Raw genomic sequence first — 17,898 nt, forward strand, 5'->3', positions numbered from 1 at the left:
GAGCTTATACTGTGATCCAGCTGCATCTTCAGGGATCGTCAGTGAGCTTATACTGTGATCCAGCTGCATCTTCAGGCATCGTCAGTGAGCTTATACTGTGATCCAGCTGCATCTTCAGGGATCGTCAGTGAGCTCATACTGTGATCCAGCTGCATCTTTGGGGATCGAGAGTGAGCCTATACTGTGATCCAGCTGCATCTTCGGTGATCGTGAGTGAGCTTATACTGTGATCCAGCTGCATCTTCAGGGATCGTCAGTGAGCTCATACTGTGATTCAGCTGCATCTTCAGGGATCGTCAGTGAGCTTATACTGTGATCCAGCTGCATCTTCAGGGATCATCAGTGAGCTTATACTGTGATCCAGCTGCATCTTCGGGGATCAAGAGTGAGCCTGTGAGCCTATAGTGTGATTCAGCTGCATCTTCGGGGATCATCAGTGAGCCTATACTGTGATCCAGCTGCATCTTCGGGGATCGAGAGTGAGCCTACACTGTGATCCAGCTGCATCTTCGGGGATCGTGAGTGTGCCTATACTGTGATCCAGCTGCATCTTTGGGGATTGTGAGTGAGCTTATATTGTGATTCAGCTGCATCTTCGGGGATCGAGAGTGAGCCTATACTGTGATCCAGCTGCATCTTCAGGCATCGTCAGTGAGCTTATACTGTGATCCAGCTGCATCTTCAGGGATCGTCAGTGAGCTCATACTGTGATTCAGCTGCATCTTCGGGGATCGTCAGTGAGCTTATACTGTTATCCAGCTGCATCTTCAGGGATCGTCAGTGAGCTTATACTGTGATCCAGCTGCATCTTCGGGGATCGAGAGTGAGCCTGTGAGCCTATAGTGTGATTCAGCTGCATCTTCGGGGATCGTCAGTGAGCCTATACTCTGATCCAGCTGCATCTTCGGGGATCGAGAGTGAGCCTATACTGTGATCCAGCTGCATCTTTGGGGATCATGAGTGAGTTTATATTGTGATCCAGCTGCATCTTCGGGGATCGAGAGTGAGTATACTGTGATTCAGCTGCATCTTAAGGGATCGTCAGTGATTTTATACTGGGATCCAGCTGCATCTTCAGGGATCGTCAGTGAGCTCATACTGTGATTCAGCTGCATCTTCGGGGATCGAGAGTGAGCCTATACTGTGATCCAGCTTCATCTTAAGGGATCGTCAGTGAGCTTATACTGTGATCCAGCTGCATCTTCGGGGATCGAGAGTGAGCCTATACTGTGATCCAGCTGCATCTTCGGGGATCGTGAGTGAGCCTATACTGTAATCCAGCTGCATCTTCAGGGATCGTCAGTGAGTTTATACTGTGATCCAGCTGCATCTTCAGGGATCGTCAGTGAGCTCATACTGTGATTCAGCTGCATCTTCGGGGTTCGAGAGTGAACCTATACAGTGATCCAGCTGCATCTTCAGGGATCGTCAGTGAGCTTATACTGTGATCCAGCTGCATCTTCGGGGATCGAGAGTGAGCGTATACTGTGATCCAGCTGCATATTCGAGGATCGAGAGTGAGCCTATACTGTGATCCAGCTGCATCTTCGGGGATCGTGAGTGAGCCTATACTGTGATCCAGCTGCATCTTCAGGGATCGTCAGTGAGTTTATACTGTGATCCAGCTGCATCTTCAGGGATCGTCAGTGAGCTCATACTGTGATTCAGCTGCATCTTCAGGGATCGAGAGTGAGCCTATACTGTGAGCCAGCTGAATCTTAAGGGATCGTCAGTGAGCTCATACTGCGATTCAGCTGCATCTTCGGGGATCGAAAGTGAGCCTATACTGTGATCCAGCTGCATCTTTGGGGATCGTGAGAGAGCCTATACTGTGAACCTGCTGCATCTTCGGGGATCATGAGTGAGCTTATATTGTGATCCAGCTGCATCTTCAGGGATTGTCAGTGAGCTTATACTGTGATCCAGCTGCATCTTCAGGGATCATCAGTGAGCTTATATCGGGATCCGGCTGCATCTTGAGGGATTGTCAGTTAGCTTATATTATGATCCAGCTGCATCTTCAGGGATCGTGAGTGAGCTTATACTGTGATCCAACTGAATCTTCAAGGATCATCAGTGAGCTCATACTGCAATTCAGCCGCATCTTCGGGGATCGAGAGTGAGCTTATACTGCGATTCAGCTGCATCTTCGGGGATCAAGAGTGAGCCTATACTGTGATCCAGCTACATCTTCGGGGATCGAGAGTGAGCCTATACTGTGATCCAGCTGCATCTTCGGGGATCGTGAGTGAGCTTATATTGTGATCCAGCTACATCTTCAGGGATCGTCAGTGAGCTTATACTGTGATCCAGCTGCATCTTCAGGGATTGTCAGTGAGCTTATATTGTGATCCAGCTGCATGTTCAGGGATCATCAGTGAGCTCATACTGTGATTCAGCTGCATCTTCAGGGATCGTCAGTGAGCTTATACTGTGACCTAGCTGCATCTTTGGAGATCATCAGTGAGCTGATATCGTGATCCAGCTGCATCTTTGGGGATCGTCAATGAGCTTATATCGCGATCCAGCTGCATCTTCAGGGATCGTCAGTGAGCTCATACTGTGATTCAGCTGTATCTTCGGGGATCGAGAGTGAGCCTATACAGTGATCCAGCCGCATCTTAAGGGATCGTCAGTGAGCTTATACTGTGATCCAGCTGCATCTTCGGGGATCGTGAGAGAGCCTATAATGTGATCCTGCTGCATCTTCGGGGATCGTGAGTGAGCTTATATTGTGATCCAGCTGCATCTTCAGGGATCGTCAGTGAGCTTATACTGTGATCCAGCTGCATCTTCAGGGATCATCAGTGAGCTTATATCGGGATCCAGCTGCATCTTGAGGGATCGTCAGTGTGCTTATATTGTGATCCAGCTGCATCTTCAGGGATCGTGAGTGAGCTTATACTGTGATCCAACTGAATCTTCAAGGATCGTCAGTGAGCTCATACAGCGATTCAGCTGCATCTTCGGGGATCGAGAGTGAGCTTATACTGCGATTTAGCTGCATCTTCGGGGATCAAGAGTGAGCCTATACTGTGATGCAGCTGCATCTTCGGGGATTGAGAGTGAGCCTATACTGTGATCCAGCTGCATCTTTGGGGATCGTGAGTGAGCTTATATTGTGATACAGCTGCATCTTCAGGGATCGTCAGTGAGCTTATACTGTGATCCAGCTGCATCTTCAGGGATTGTCAGTGAGCTTATATTGTGATCCAGCTGCATGTTCAGGGATCATCAGTGAGCTCATACTGTGATTCAGCTGCATCTTCAGGGATCATCAGTGAGCTTATACTGTGACCCAGCTGCATCTTTGGGGATCATCAGTGAGCTTATATCGCGATCCAGCTGCATCTTCGAGGATCATCAGTGAGCAATCTCACTTACGATGCAAGGTCACAGATGATGCAATCCCACTAACGATGCAAGCTTGCAGATGATGCAATCTCACTGAAGATGCAAGGTCACAGATGATGCAATCTCACTTATGATGCAAGGTCACAGATGATGCAATCCCACTAACGATGCCTGCTCGCTTATGCAAACTCACTGATAACTATATTCCCATATGAAGCTAGGTCAAAGAAAGCTTTTTGAGCAGCTAAGTATTTCACCATGACATTATAGTATGATATCTGTTGCATGTTTCTTGAACTACTTACAGCCTCAACAGCTTTCAGTCCATTCTTGATGTTGCTAACTTCTTTCTCCAGCTCGGCTAGGCTGCAATGAACATGCAAAACACAGAAGAATGTTGGTGATCCACACTGGCACAAAGTACCTTCTCTACAACCCCATGGTTTCATACCATTTCTCTGCAAGAAGCCTGTACTGGATACGATAAAGATTCATAGGGGCCAAATCAGAAACCGCCAGCGGGTAGGGGCGCTTTTTTATGGCACGGTGGAGATCATGGCTCAGTGTGATAATTGGTGAACAACCTCAGGGTCTCCCTGCCTTAGATCAATGAGTTCTAACACTTCAGTTATGCCATTTTAAGTCATTCTTGCAAAGTCTGCTGCCCACGCTGGAGTTGGAGCTCTCATATGAATAAGCAGGAACAGACTGCTTTCAGATGTGACCTTTGAACTCTTCTGATGACCTGTCACGCCTATGTTTGCTCTTTCTTTAAATAATATCTTTTAACACCAGCGACAGTTTATTGGGACATTTAACTTTTGGGAAAAATTAAACATTTTGGGCCATGCCATGTCATCACTTAGAGGCATAGGGAGGTGCACAGATTAAATGGCAGGATCTTGCCGACATTTGAAAGATGAGTTGAGGGTATATTAAAATGGAAACACTTGGAATGAAAGTCATCTCTCCCCTCCTCAGTCTGCAGTATCTGGGTTCTATGCCAGCGTTCCCATGGAGTTGAGAATGAAAGCAAAGGTTTTTGTTTGCGCAGCGATGGCCAATGTCCACGTTTGCTTATGTACCCAAGGGTAATTGAGCGACTGATTCCATTTAATATTAAGAAGCATGCTGTCTTTTGTCTTCCAAATTTCATCCGAACAACCAGTCCCATACCCAGTGGTTTAGGCCCCAGAGACACCCCCTACCCACACAGGAAGTGATCCATGAACTTACTTGACTTTGGCAGCTTCGGGTAGGTGCTCGAGCTCCGCCTGGATGCTCAGGATGTCCGGGTACGTCTTCTCAAACAACATTATCAAGTAGTGCAAAAGGGTAATGTTCCTGCAACCAGAGGGCAGAGTAAGTTAGATGTTACCATAAACACGTCACTTTCATACGAAACAGCAGACAGGACTCAGAGATAGAACTATTCTGCATTAAAAGAAGTTGTGCCGGGCTGAGTGGATGTCAGTCTACCTGGAGACCCTTTTCCAGGTAGGTTTAAAGGTTGTGCGCTGTGATAATTGTCACTTGAGATTGAATCGCTATCCACTAATTGTAGTTATTAATGTGCCCGTAAGTGGAATGAGGGCCATGGGGCAAACCATTATTACTGGTCTACAAAGGGTGCCCAGTGGTAATGCAACCTGTGATGTCTACCGAGATGGGCTTCCCACGCCTCACTATGTGAGACGACGGTGGACCTGGTGAGGTGGCACAAGATACGAAACATCATTGAGGCGCGTCTGCAAGATTTCAGAAGACCCTGAACTGCATGGGTAACATCAACAGTGGGGACTAGGCCCACCTAAATCATAGGAAATTTGGTTTATGACCTTACAATTACATGGTCACCATATGGGTTACACATCCTTACCAGCCTTATGGACCTCCACCTATGTGACAGCAGCAGACCAAACTATTCTTTCATTCGCTTGAGCTATTCTTATGTGGACCACCGGGCACCCCTAAGCCTTGGTTTTAGAAGACTGACATTTGTAGGGACATAAAAAATATTTTGCTGACTATTCACTCCAGCACTTGTCTATGCTGAGGGAAACTCACCTTTTGTCTGTCCTCTCTGCTAAAACAACAGGTAAAATAGTTGCCAAGAAACTGGTTGGTGGCTGCCAAGAGCTTAAATTCATCATTCAGGTTGGCAGCCCTTGAGTGGGGCCTGCACCCCCATATATACTCAATGATCTGTCAATGGAGTGTGAGGGACTGTGTTGAAGATGTGTCCGGCTACTCCATACCTGGAAATGGAAGGGAACTAGACCACAACCACGTGCCACTCCCCCCAATATGTACTAATTCCCACATGTTTCACGCTTGGGCTGCCCCTTGGAATCTGTTTCTGTCCATGAGTAACCCCCTTCAAGCCTGGTCACAACAAGGGAGTACCTTTGGGTGTGCACATGTGTTTGCTCTATTTGTTTGACAAGTTACTATCTATCAAAAGAATATGTACCAAAAACACAGACACTGGCAACTTTTTTACAACAGAATAAGAGACATTTGAGGTGAGATCCAGACGTTTACAGGTGGACACGAAGCCTCAAGAGAGCAGAGCCACACTGATGCAACGTGTAGTACAGGCAAAAGAATGGCAGAATGTTAACTCCAAAGGGGCCCCGTGTTCCCTGGCTCAGCATTACATTCTCTCGCGGTAGCTCGCTGCGACACACAAAGCACAGAAACTCTTTCCAACCAATGACTTTGAAGCCAAACAAAGTAAATTCACAGTGATAGCTCCGAGTGAGGGATTAGTAATCTATACCTATGGAAGAGGCAATTACTGGCACACGAGGGATCCCGTTACCAGTTCCTTTATTCCGCCACCCCCATCTCCAGGGCAGCACTGACGCCGCGTCTTCAGACTGGACTCGTTCCGAAGACAGCATAAGCATTTATGTCTGTTTGATTGTGCATGGTAATAGTGCGCACTAATCCCCAGTAAATTCCTGATTTTACTCTCCTGCCAAGGATCCATAGCACAGCCGCTGTCCGACAAAGGTTTCCGCTGAGCTCACGAAACAGTCGAAACCCTAACCTGAACATGACGCAGGCGGCCTGAAATCCTGTCAACCATGGTACGGTGGGTTCATGGGAGGAATGTCTGAGACAACGTTCCCATGGATACAGAAGAGTAGGGATACATCTGAATCCACCCCAGGATAATCCTGGCTTGTCTACTCTTACTTGACCAATGGCGGCCCGTGAACGCACCTCCAGACCCTTGGTGAGGCTCAGCGTTTTTGAGGTCTATAATGAAGATCCTGTGTGATCTTCATCACACAACATGTAATAAAACAGGATGGCAAGGACCAAACTTTGCAAAAATGCCACCGGTGTTTTGAGGATTTTATGGCATTCGCATTTCAGTCACTCTTGTTCCTAATTGACGGTGTTCATTGGAGCGAAGGCTGGGATAACGGAGAACCCTATGGAATGAATTGAGGAGACTTGCGAATTGAATGATGCTAGACATAAAGCAAATGTTAGACTGGATCTTCAGGGGCAGATTTACAACTTCTGGCGCATCTCTGCAAATCAGCAGGGATGCGCCAGAACAGATGCGTCACGCAAATCCCCCCTTGCGCCACCACGGATGCGTCGCATTTACAATGCCAGAAACCAGTTCTAGGAAGCTTGTTTCCGGTCCAGGGAAGGCATGGCTTGGCAGTTCGGGCTGGATTGTTCCCATGAGGCACAGGGTCAGACTGATTTGCATTTGGCCATGACTGAACTGGGGTGGCAAAGTGGGCTAAAGAACGGTGATGGATCAAACCCAGATCTGTTGACTGGGTGGGAGTGTTTGATTAGTTCTGATGCTCCGTCCATCACCACCCCCTTTTTTACCGCTTTGTTCGCCATAGGTTGGCAGGGTATGCTCAGACGTGAGTCCCTTGCTCACTTTGCCACTGGATTCAAGCAAGCCTGGCTGAAGAAGGCTGAAATGCCAGAAACCGGTCCTAGGAAGCTTGTTTCCGGTCCAGGGAAGGCATGGCTTGGCAGTTCGGGCTGGATTGTTCCCATGAGGCACAGGGTCAGACTGATTTGCATATGGCCATGTCTGAACTGGGGTGGCAAAGTGGGCTAAAGAACGGTGATGGATCAAACCCAGATCTGTTGACTGGGTGTGAGTGTTTGATTAGTTCTGATGCTCCGTCCATCACCACCTCCTTTTGTACCGCATTTAGAATGCGGCGCACTATGGTGCTTGGAGGGGCAGATGCGTGACGCATCTTGTGGCGTATGGGCGGCGCATTGCTGGAGTCGCGTCGCAAGCACGACGCGACTCCTGCAATGCACAGGGGCCACCCATACTTAACGTGGTGTGTCACTTCTTACGTTGTAAATAAGTCGCAACGTGGCGCATGGTTTTACACCACCGCTGCGTCACAAAAGTGACGCAACGGCGGCGTAAAAGTGTCGCAAGGGGCTTGTAGATCTGCCCCTCAGTCTTTCCAAATCCTGAAACTACCTGATCTCCCACTTCCATGTCTTTAACTCTCTCAATAATTACATTGTTCTTACAAAACACTACCGAAAGAGTTGGTCGGAGATGGCGGTGTTCAATCTTCTGCAGAATGTTGGTGGAAACTCAACCAGGAGCTCGGGGATGAGCTTCCACTAACCTCTCACTCTACAACCTTCATTTTCATTGGCTGTGACCTGAGATGCAACAGTAGAGAAGAGTCACAGCTTTGTCGGCAGCAAAGGATGACGTAATGCTTGATCCCCGAAGGCAAGAGAATGTGCACTTGTAGCGGACGCCAAGTGGTGATCGCGAAAAGATTTATCATTAATAGTTCTCTATGGCCCATCATCCCAGGGTATAAGTGGGATTGTGGGAATATCTGTGCAATGATGAGAAGATTCACCTTCAGCAGAAACTGAGCACTTCTGACAACTGTAAGAGAAAAAGTATTAGATACATGAATATCCTTGATTTCCAAGGAGGGATTAAAGTGCAGGCACTCTTCCCACCGATGTCCAGATGGGTCAAACAACATTTCGTGTACCGAAAGGAAACACTGCTCGCCGTCAGTGTTGTTAGTGGTGCCACCATCACTGAAGACCAGATACAGGCTGGATCCCGCCGTGAGTATGTAGTCCAAGTAAGAATCCCCCCGGCATGAAAGGCAGCGGTGATTTCACGCTCTTGCATATTTATCAATGAGATGGTGAACTCTTCAGTTTAGCTGTTCACTTCCCTATTAGGCTGCAAAGTGTTTTCAGAGGTTTAGAGTTTTTTACTTTTAGTCCCAGTGAAATCTCGAGTGCGACGGACGTCATTCTGCTAGAATGTGAAGGTTGCGCATGGCCAAGAAAGCCTTCCAGTACAACCCCACTCCTTGTTGTGGCTAAACGTCTTTGTATGCTGCTAAGACGAATTTAGAAAAGGATTAGATTTCTTTAATATGTACGTCTTGTTTTCCATAAACATTTTACAAGGGTTTCCTCTCAATTTACAGTGGATAATCCAGTTATACTGCAAAGTTGCTGTGTAATCCAATGGGATGGGCTTTTGTGTGCAATGTTTGGTGAAGATGGTACGAAGACCGCAGTAGTGCTTCACCCACTGAAGCCTACCCCATCCATGAACTAAGGGTCATTTCTGACTGCAGCTCTGCATCCTATGACCCTAAGTGTGCAATTATTAGTTTCACACACAGAATGACATTCATTCACATGCCACTGAAGGACTATATGGTGAGCTCACATATGACACAATCCGTGTGACTGATACATGGTATTCCAAGGCCAGAGTTTGGGAGATCACACTGATGCATACATCGTTAGTGCACACCAAAGATGTCACTCCTCTTCAGCTGATGTTGGTGTGAACATGAATATTCAAATGTAAGAGGGTGCTGGCGAGGTCGCAAGCCTCGCGTTTGGACCGCATGACACCCATGGCCACTTCATGAAATACTGCCCTGCAGTCCAGGCCACAGCGCTGCGTAGGCTGTTGGCCCTGACCATACACACAAGCCCCTCACTAGATGTTTTCCAACACCTTTGCCATGCAGTCTAGCAATTAAATGGATCATCAGGCTGATGGGTCCTCCGATGAGCCCTATCGATAAACCAGCAGGATAGGGCTTCCGTGCCACCATTCAGTGAGATACTGGAGCAAAGACAACGCTTGCATCAGCAGCCTTGCCCACCATTTAGAATTCATTTCCAACAACGACTTCGGTAGCCCTCCCGAGTCCTGTGGTCTAGAAAACTTCAACTCATGTAGCCGTTTAGCCACGCCCACTCTGACCATTGTTTTAGCAGACGGGTCTGAGGTTTCGTGCCCTACGGTGGGCCTCAGATCAAGTTCTGAATCAAGGATCTGGGTTGGCACTTCAAATGTACGGTCTTCATGAAGTGATAACGGAGTCCAAACACGACCAGACCTTGTGCTCCTAACTCCGGTGTATTTTTCCCATTATCCTTTTCATCAAACCAAGCATTCCAGTGGTTTGAAGGTCTAATACAGCAGCGTGTAGTGCCCGACTAACCGGTGCCCAAGGCTGAGACCATAGTCCACCTGCGGCAGCCTACCCAACCTGTCATGGGAGGGCTACTCTTACACTACTAGGGACCTACAACGCCTTAGGGATTTACAAACACAAAGACAGATTGCTTTGCCATCACAGTTTTCAAGTTATCCTATTGTGGCGTGACCCATGATTCGCTATAGAGTGAGAACCAAGGGGTCAGGGTCATCCACGTTTACTCACATGACAAATCCCTTCAATAGCACACGTGTCTAGGTATGTAGAGTGCAGTTTAGAGTTACATGGCTCCTATTCCTAGGGAAGGTTAGTTGAACCTGTCAAACAAGGATCTCCCATTCAAATCCACTGAAATGTTCTCTTTCCAGAGTTACCTCATGCCCCCAGTATCTCACCAATGGCTTGTAAACATGGCAACAGATAAGGTTTGAAGAGGATACCATCAGAGCATCAGCAGAGAGATGATTCAGGAGGTTGGCATTCCAGGAACCCTTGAGGATGAAGGAGTCCCCATGTACAAAGGGCTCATTACTTAGTGGCCTCACACTGCTGGCACAGCAGACAATCACCCACCAAATCAAAAAACCCCAGTGCTCAACACCCGTGTAGCTGAGTTTTCTCCCTGGGCAAGATAACCATTGCTGTATTTTCCTGCTCATGATTGCTGTGTCTGTGAAGCCAGTTGTTGAAACAAGCACTGGCAAAGCTAACAGGTCTTGGCTCTGCTGAGTTGTAGGCTGTTCCAATGCGCTTTGCCAACTGCACGAGTGTGCATGATTGATTGATTGATTGCATGCATCAAATCGCTGTGTATGCATAGCTGGCAATTTTGAAATCGTTTTTTTACTAAACAAAACCCAATCCAAGATGGCTGGCAACGCACACACATGCGTCATGACCCATAAACACACATGCTTCTTGATATGTGCACACACGTGATTCATTCAGAGATTCTTAATTGACGGTTAATATGCCATGTTGGTGTGGTATATTAAAATGTCAACCAAAAAAAATAAAAATAAGTGGCATAATGCACAAAAATTGATGTAAACAAGCAAGTGTTACTTTGCGGTTGTCGAGCTCTCATTAAAAATAAAAAAGATGATTTGTTTTTTATTTCTGTTCAAGATGGGGAGCAGGTTGGGGACTGAGATGGGAGCAGGGTGTGAAGCATTGGGGAACGGGGCTATGGGGAATGAGGAAAGAACAGAGGGAGAGGAAGGTAAAACTGGAGAACGAGGGCAAAGAAACACATGCACTTCGATGAAGTGTTGAAAGTAAAATATAAAAAATAAGAGTCCACTCAAGTAAGCAGTGGATAGGCTACTACTCATCCAATCAGAACCTGTGAGACCGGAATGGTCCGGGAAGGACAAACAAAAGAATAGTGAGGAAAGGCATCCAATCAGGAGCACGCAACAGAGACAGACATGAAATCCATCCAATCAAGAGAAAGGGGATGATCTAAAGTCCACTCCAAAGTATACTGGAAACAATATGTCTGTCTGTAGCAAAGACTTAAGAAGGCACCTGAAGACTCACCATACAGAGTGCGGCCTTCCGGTGCTCAGTATGTGGCCTGCCTGTTTCAGATTGGCGGGCAGGGGCGGAGCTTGGTCAGTGAGATTGGGGGGGGTGAGCTTCAGAATTTCCAACAATCACGCTGGCATTTAAAGTTAAGGCACATGAGGGAGGCTTAAGGGGCAGTGGAAGGGGAGAGGAATGTAGACTGGCAGGGCTACTAAGTAAGAGAAAACACAAGACTTTAAAAATAACTAACACTTTTGAAAACTTTCGAAACAGAGAGAGGGAGAGAGTGTGTGTGCGTCTTTGTCTGTGTATGTGTAACAGTCTCTGGTGAAATGCGACAGACCCCTCACCATACCTGACTGAAAGCAGCTATACCCGACTATTTATCAGAAAATATATTAACCAGGGGGGGCTGTAACAACCCAACCCTAACCCCACCCCCCCCCGAAGCTATGCCGCTGCCAGCAGGTTTTTTCTAGCATTGGTGCCAGTTTAGGTTCTGATGTCAGGACTGCGGCCGCCGCCCTAACTCTGAATAACGCAGGAGGGCTGTGGATTTGGTGTGACGAGGTAACTGCAAAATTACAGTGGTTCTCCTGTCCGACCAAACTCAAAAAGGGGCCCCCAAAATCCTTATCATGATCATGAACATACAAGTTATGGAAGTTTAGGAGTCTAGAAGTTACTGGAAACCTCATGATGCCTGTTTTGTCAGTTACTGCCACAATGCACCTTCCCAAATTTTTCCAAGCCACCTGGTCATCCTTTATAAGCTCTCCTTGTAGCAGGGCAACTGGAACATACACGAATACTGATAAGCATATCACATGTTCTCCATGTTTCTAGTAAACATCTTCAAAACCCGTTAGAATATCCCATAAATGCAGTCTGCGAGCCGTGCCTGTCCCATCTAGTAATGTTCCAAGAGAGGAGTCACATTATCCCCTACCAACTCCAGCCGCCAAATGAAATTTTCTGTTTCACCTGAAGGGTTGATGCTACATTAAGATCCCTATAAACAATGGCCTTATGGCGCCACCACAAATATCCATTAGAGGGAGCCAGATTGCAACAAATGGCCTCAAAATAGACCTTATTACTAGGAAGAGCGAGCATCTGCAGGGTATGACGTCATATTGCTTGAGGTTCTTGAATCCTTGCTACGGTGTAATTCATCTCCCATGTGATTGATATACAATAGATGCATCATATCAACCAGCCGCATCAGAACTAGCTTTGATCATCCTCCACCGTGATGATAAACATCAGCTTTCAATGGAACAAATCAAAGGCTAATAATAATCAAATACATGTCAATATCAACAAAATGACACCAGAGTGACCTCATGTAATTCGGCTGATGCACGCCCCTAAGGGATCTACGTGAAGACCTGGACTCTGCATTAGCAGACGGCGACGTGTCGGCTGCTACAGTTAAACGACACACGGCTCCGGCTCTCAGGCCTTACCTGTCTATGCTGGACTTGGTGTCGGCAATCTTATTCAAGCTGGAGACCTTGAAGCCGAAGGCGTTGCCTCTTTGGCCTTTGTTCATGTAGTTTCCAAAGGCCAGCACGATCTCCAGCATCTGCTTCAACCGCTTGCTGCGGGTCAACTCTCTGCAGGCGAGGAGAAGAGCTAGAAACAAGACAGGGAGACGGTGTGAAGAGAGCGAAGAATGACGCCCAGGCAGAGTTAGGAACACCCTGGTGAGAGGCCGCACAGCATCATTCCAACGGGAGTCTGAGACCTAGTGAATAACCCACCACAGTGCATGCCGGCACTGCCTCGCAAGCAAAGGACAATCACACTGTACCGACAGGACTCAAAAATACATCTGAACCTCATTTATCGTAGAAACAGAAATAGGCCTCATTTTTTCTATCATGTTCCCACTAATTGGAATCTTTTCACATTTCTATGCAAACATCAGCCAACGATATACAAATCCCCAACAGGAACCATAAGATTCATATAAGGTTTGCCCAAAGTTACAGTTCACTGTAAAACTGGGCCCTACATATAGGGCACACTTTTCCTGTTAGTGCCATGGCGCACCTTTAAATTGGTGCACAAACATGGAAAGTGTACCCTATTACAGTGATTGCGCTGCCCCCAGGGTAGCTGTGAACTCATGCTGCCCTGGGGGCAGCACATTCAAGTGAAATACGGATCGGCTGCTTCTAAACGGCTCCATGTTTCACTGTGCAGGTGCCAACTTGCCTGCACTTTAAGGAGGAATTAGGGATCCCTTTGCAGGTGGGTGCAGTGAGTCACTTCACCCGCATCCATAGGGTATTTGGGGGGTCAATAGGACCCCTATCCCCCCACCAGAGGGCTGCCATCAGGGGGTGCACTAACAGTGTGCCACCTTTTTCAGGCGCTCTTTCAGTGCGCTTTCTGACAGCTTCTTTGCCTCTGCGCCCACGTCCATATTACTTTGCCTCTGCGCCCACGTCCATATTACGGCGCGGGCGCAAAGGCAAATATATCCCCTCTTTGCATGGGGCCACGCCCCCATGCAAATGAGGGAACACCCTTTAATGATAGCACCGGCGCTGCATGCGCACCAACGCTATCTGTATTACTGAAGGGGCCGCACAAGCGTCTACAGCCCCTTCTGTTATACCAAAGTGCCCCGGGGGTTCACAAAGCAGACGCACATGCCCTTTGCGCGTCTGGGGCACTTTCTGTAATACGGCCCCAGGTGGGACATTTTTCAGAAATGGGCTTTTGCTGACACGGCAAAAGCACATTGAAACTATTTAATGCAGCTAGGCCCAACATGGCGATCGGTTTGGCAGACCAGATGGCGATCTATTTGTTTTCCAAACAGAAAGATCAGCTGGGCGTTGTCTCCACGTGTACGGAGGGTTTCAATGTTTTGCTGCTCTGATCTGGTGTACCTGGCATGGAGGTCCTGAAAAGAAACAAAATGGCGAGGATGCGCTTGGAGGGGCCGCCATAAACAGGGCAATCTTTTCAATGCCATGTTCGATGGCAGATCCTCACTGGTCTCAGCCGGAGCTCCGCCTTCTGGACAGCGGCATCGTCTGTACCTCTAAATGTGGTGGTGAAACGGCGAGGGGGGAGGAGGGACGGGATATCCAATGATTGTTGGTGGATGTCCTGCTACCACCCACCTCTAAATGAGGACCTATGACTCTTATGATGAAACTTACCATTTTGGTAAGATTACCACTCTCGAGTGTGTTATTATACTGTATTACAGGTGGCGCTCCAGCCCTATTGCATTGGTAAATAAAATGGCAGACCCTTCCAGCAAAAAAAAAAATGGCGCCAGCAGAACATATAATGTTTCACTTGTCATCAGCTAAGAGGGGTGTATTGATGTAATAGTTAATAGGCGGGCAAGAAATGGGGAACCATGGCAAAACATTACTCCTGTGTTATTCCCTCAGTGTGTGAGGGGTACACACTCCCCAGGTCTACATTTACTCTAGTTAAGACCAGGTCAGAGCGGAGTAAATGCTATCGCTCTCCCGCATTGCCGCTACTGTGGCAGGAGGAGTGTGTCTCATCTTCAGGCAGTATTTCCGCCTCTGTTATGGGCGGTAAGTTACTTTCCCTTTCATCACCAGTGGTAATGTTCATTCCCACCCTTCTCACTCCCACATAGAAGCAGGGCACGCGACTCACCTTCCACCTTTGGCTTCGACTCCGCCAAGCGTTCAGGGAACTTCTTCTTGAAGAACAAAGCCTGCAGTCGATTCTGGTAGTGATCGATCCTGGAAAAGCGAGAGTGAAAGGACGTGAGTGGTCGTCGTTCTGAAGACCACCATCCACTGATGGAGGTTCTGCGGCAGTCGTGAGCGTGTCTTCACTCCTGCCGCCTGCATGTTTCACACTAAGATATCCTGTGTGTGATCTCCAGGTCACTTCACACTGGAACCTCACAATCGCTCATGCACCTATAGCCATCTCCAAAGCCCCACTCGAGGTATGCTCCCTACAAAGTTCTGTCTGCCTGCTCAACATCTGCAAGTCCCGCCCATTCAGCCTCCCCGCACCGATTATGAGAGTTCTCATTACAGACCCCCCTGCCATGCTTGGTGTCAATTTAGGAATAAAGTTTCCATATCCTCTCCTTACCCTCACTCATCATTTTGCTATTGTCTTTTCTCACTCAATTGTCAACATGTTAGTATGTGAAGCTGTGTAATAAGCCAGATGTGGCTGAAACCAGTGTGATCCCAGCTTGATTGACGCCTCCATCAGCCAAGTGTTGCCAGGATCAGACTCCACCCTGGCCAGCGGTGTGCTCCCCGTTGATGCATCGGCCCTGGAGGACATTTCCGTCGTACCTGCTCATTTCGTAGAGGAAGCGGTCGGCCCGAGCCATGCGATCGATCTCGTGCTTGTGCTCCTCCAGAAGATCGATGTCGCTCTTCTCAGGAACAAACTTCAGGAGCTGAAACACAGAGAAGCAGAGTCACAACCACAGAGGTCTTAAGGAGGGTTCAATTCAGAGCAGGCAGGAGTGAGATCCAGAAAGAAAGAAAGAAATGCACTGGTTGAGAATGTCTAGCGGGAGAGCCCCCTTCGCCCTCTGGAGATCTGCTCTCCAGTGACCCACAGTGGGCTTCAGGTTCACTCCTCTACCCTGAGATCTGCTTATGTCCTTAACCACGTCGCATTAAGGGGCTGATTCGACTTTGGCGGCCACACCGCCATCCCGCAGCAGCGGTGGTTGGTAGAACGTTGCCAACCCAGCGACATCCAGACTGCCACGCTATGACGATCCTGCGGGCCTGTCAGTGTGTTGGTGGCACGTTCATGGTGGCGGCATGCTGTAGCCCTAGGAAAGTGCCTGCAGCCAATGCCGGCCATTACTGCGGTGCCTCCAGTCAGTCGAAGTGCACTGTTTCCTTGCATCAAGTTGTGCAAGGAAAACAGTGCGCGACCGAAATGACGACATCGGAGGCCACCAGCTTAGCACCAGCCACGTCACATAAGGGCATTTTCGCCCTAGAGCCTTGTGTTATTGTCCCATTACCTGCCTTTCCGCCGGCCTTTTCATTGCGGTATCCCCGCCATGAAAAGGTTGGCAGAAAGGCAGGTCGTAATCAGGATGTCGGTGCCGGAGCGGGGATTGCCACTGGGCGCCTCGGCCTCTCCTGCCACGGGAGCAGGAATGCTGGCGGGGGTGACGGTCTTGAGGTAGTCTCCCCGCCCGCATTGTAATCTGGAGGTCGGGCCAATTATGCAAAAGGTTGGACCGCTAAAAAGCGTCAGCAGTTCCTGGACCATCAGGGTCGTAATCAGGCAGAAAGTTATTAAGAAAACTCCAACTAGGCTATTTGTACCGACATGCACACCGTGTCGAATGAGCGCCACAGGGTAGGCGTAAGTCCATGTCCCCCTCCGGACTGACCTTTGAGTGGCACAACCAGTGCCCTCATCCTGTAGAAGCATCTCCCTCTGTGGACACTTCACCCTGGCATGGTAAAGATGTGCTCCTGGGCGCTCTAACATTTAGAAGAGATGACTCCAGGAGTCGGCAGATCATGCATCACTTCTGGTAAACACGCCATCCTTTGGCAGAGAGAGTGCTCCTCGCAGAGGTCCTGGTCTAAAGCGTATGCTGCTTCGCGAAAGCGGCATGCTTTAGGATAGTACATAAAATGCCTTCGCCCATCTGGAAGTCACTTGCTCGTGGATGGTGAATGAATGAGGGATTTGTACGGTGCATGGCTACTCCGAGGAGTGTCCCAACTCTAAACAGGAGGATCCCTTAGGTACACGCCTCATAACACAAGCCTTACTATCTCACAGAAAAAGCCAGGTTTTACGTTTCCTGTGAAATACAGGCTCAAGGGGAATCAAACGCAAATCACATGGAATTTTTCAAGAGAAAGTGGAAGGTGCACTCGTAGCAAAGGTAAACACGTGAGCAATAGTTCCAAAAGTACTTCCTTTATTAAGTCAATCCTTAAAAAATGGCACATAGCCAACGCGTTTCGATCCCAGTAGTGCCAGAAGGGAACTTCATCAGGGCTCTTGAGTGTATAACCAATCGACAGGAATAAGTTAGAAGCTTGAAAAAGTGACGTCATAAATGGCACAGTACACCTGGAGCAAAGTAGGTAAGGGTCTCTCGAATATACAACCAATTGGCGATGAAGAATTAAATGCTTTAACAGAGGGCACAATACGCCTTGTGATATTGAAGATTGTCTTTAAGGTGGTCTTAAAGATAGTGCGTGCAAATCGCCATTTGTTTGTCCATAGTTCCTAACTGGTACTCTCCAAGGGTTTCGGAGACCGGCATGAAAACCGGCAGAGCTCCTTACCTACTTTGCTCCAGGTGACTGTGCCATTTATGACATTATACACTCAAGAGCCCTGATGAAGTTCCCTTTTGGCACTACTGGGAACAAAACGCATTGGCTGTGTGCCAGTTTTTACCTTTGCTACGAGTGCACCTTCCACTTTCTCTTGAAAATTTGTGACTGTAATTCGCACCTTTGGACGA

General features: G+C 48.1%; 1 protein-coding gene across 2 annotated transcripts in view; it reads right to left on the bottom strand.

Annotated features, from left to right (window-relative positions):
- DAAM2 (dishevelled associated activator of morphogenesis 2) overlaps positions 1–17,898 on the bottom strand; it is a 630,299-nt gene that overhangs the window by 70,042 nt on the left and 542,359 nt on the right. For both annotated transcript variants that reach the window (XM_085610233.1, XM_085610232.1), the window contains 5 exons: positions 15,728–15,834; positions 15,063–15,151; positions 12,872–13,040; positions 4,591–4,698; positions 3,660–3,720 (listed from right to left, as the gene is read on the bottom strand). In XM_085610233.1, the coding sequence (XP_085466359.1) occupies positions 3,660–3,720; positions 4,591–4,698; positions 12,872–13,040; positions 15,063–15,151; positions 15,728–15,834 (534 nt within the window). The remainder of the gene's footprint in view (positions 1–3,659; positions 3,721–4,590; positions 4,699–12,871; positions 13,041–15,062; positions 15,152–15,727; positions 15,835–17,898) is intronic.

Source organism: Triturus cristatus, chromosome 6 (genome assembly GCF_964204655.1).
Source record: "Triturus cristatus chromosome 6, aTriCri1.1, whole genome shotgun sequence".
Classification (NCBI taxonomy): Eukaryota; Metazoa; Chordata; class Amphibia; order Caudata; family Salamandridae; genus Triturus; species Triturus cristatus.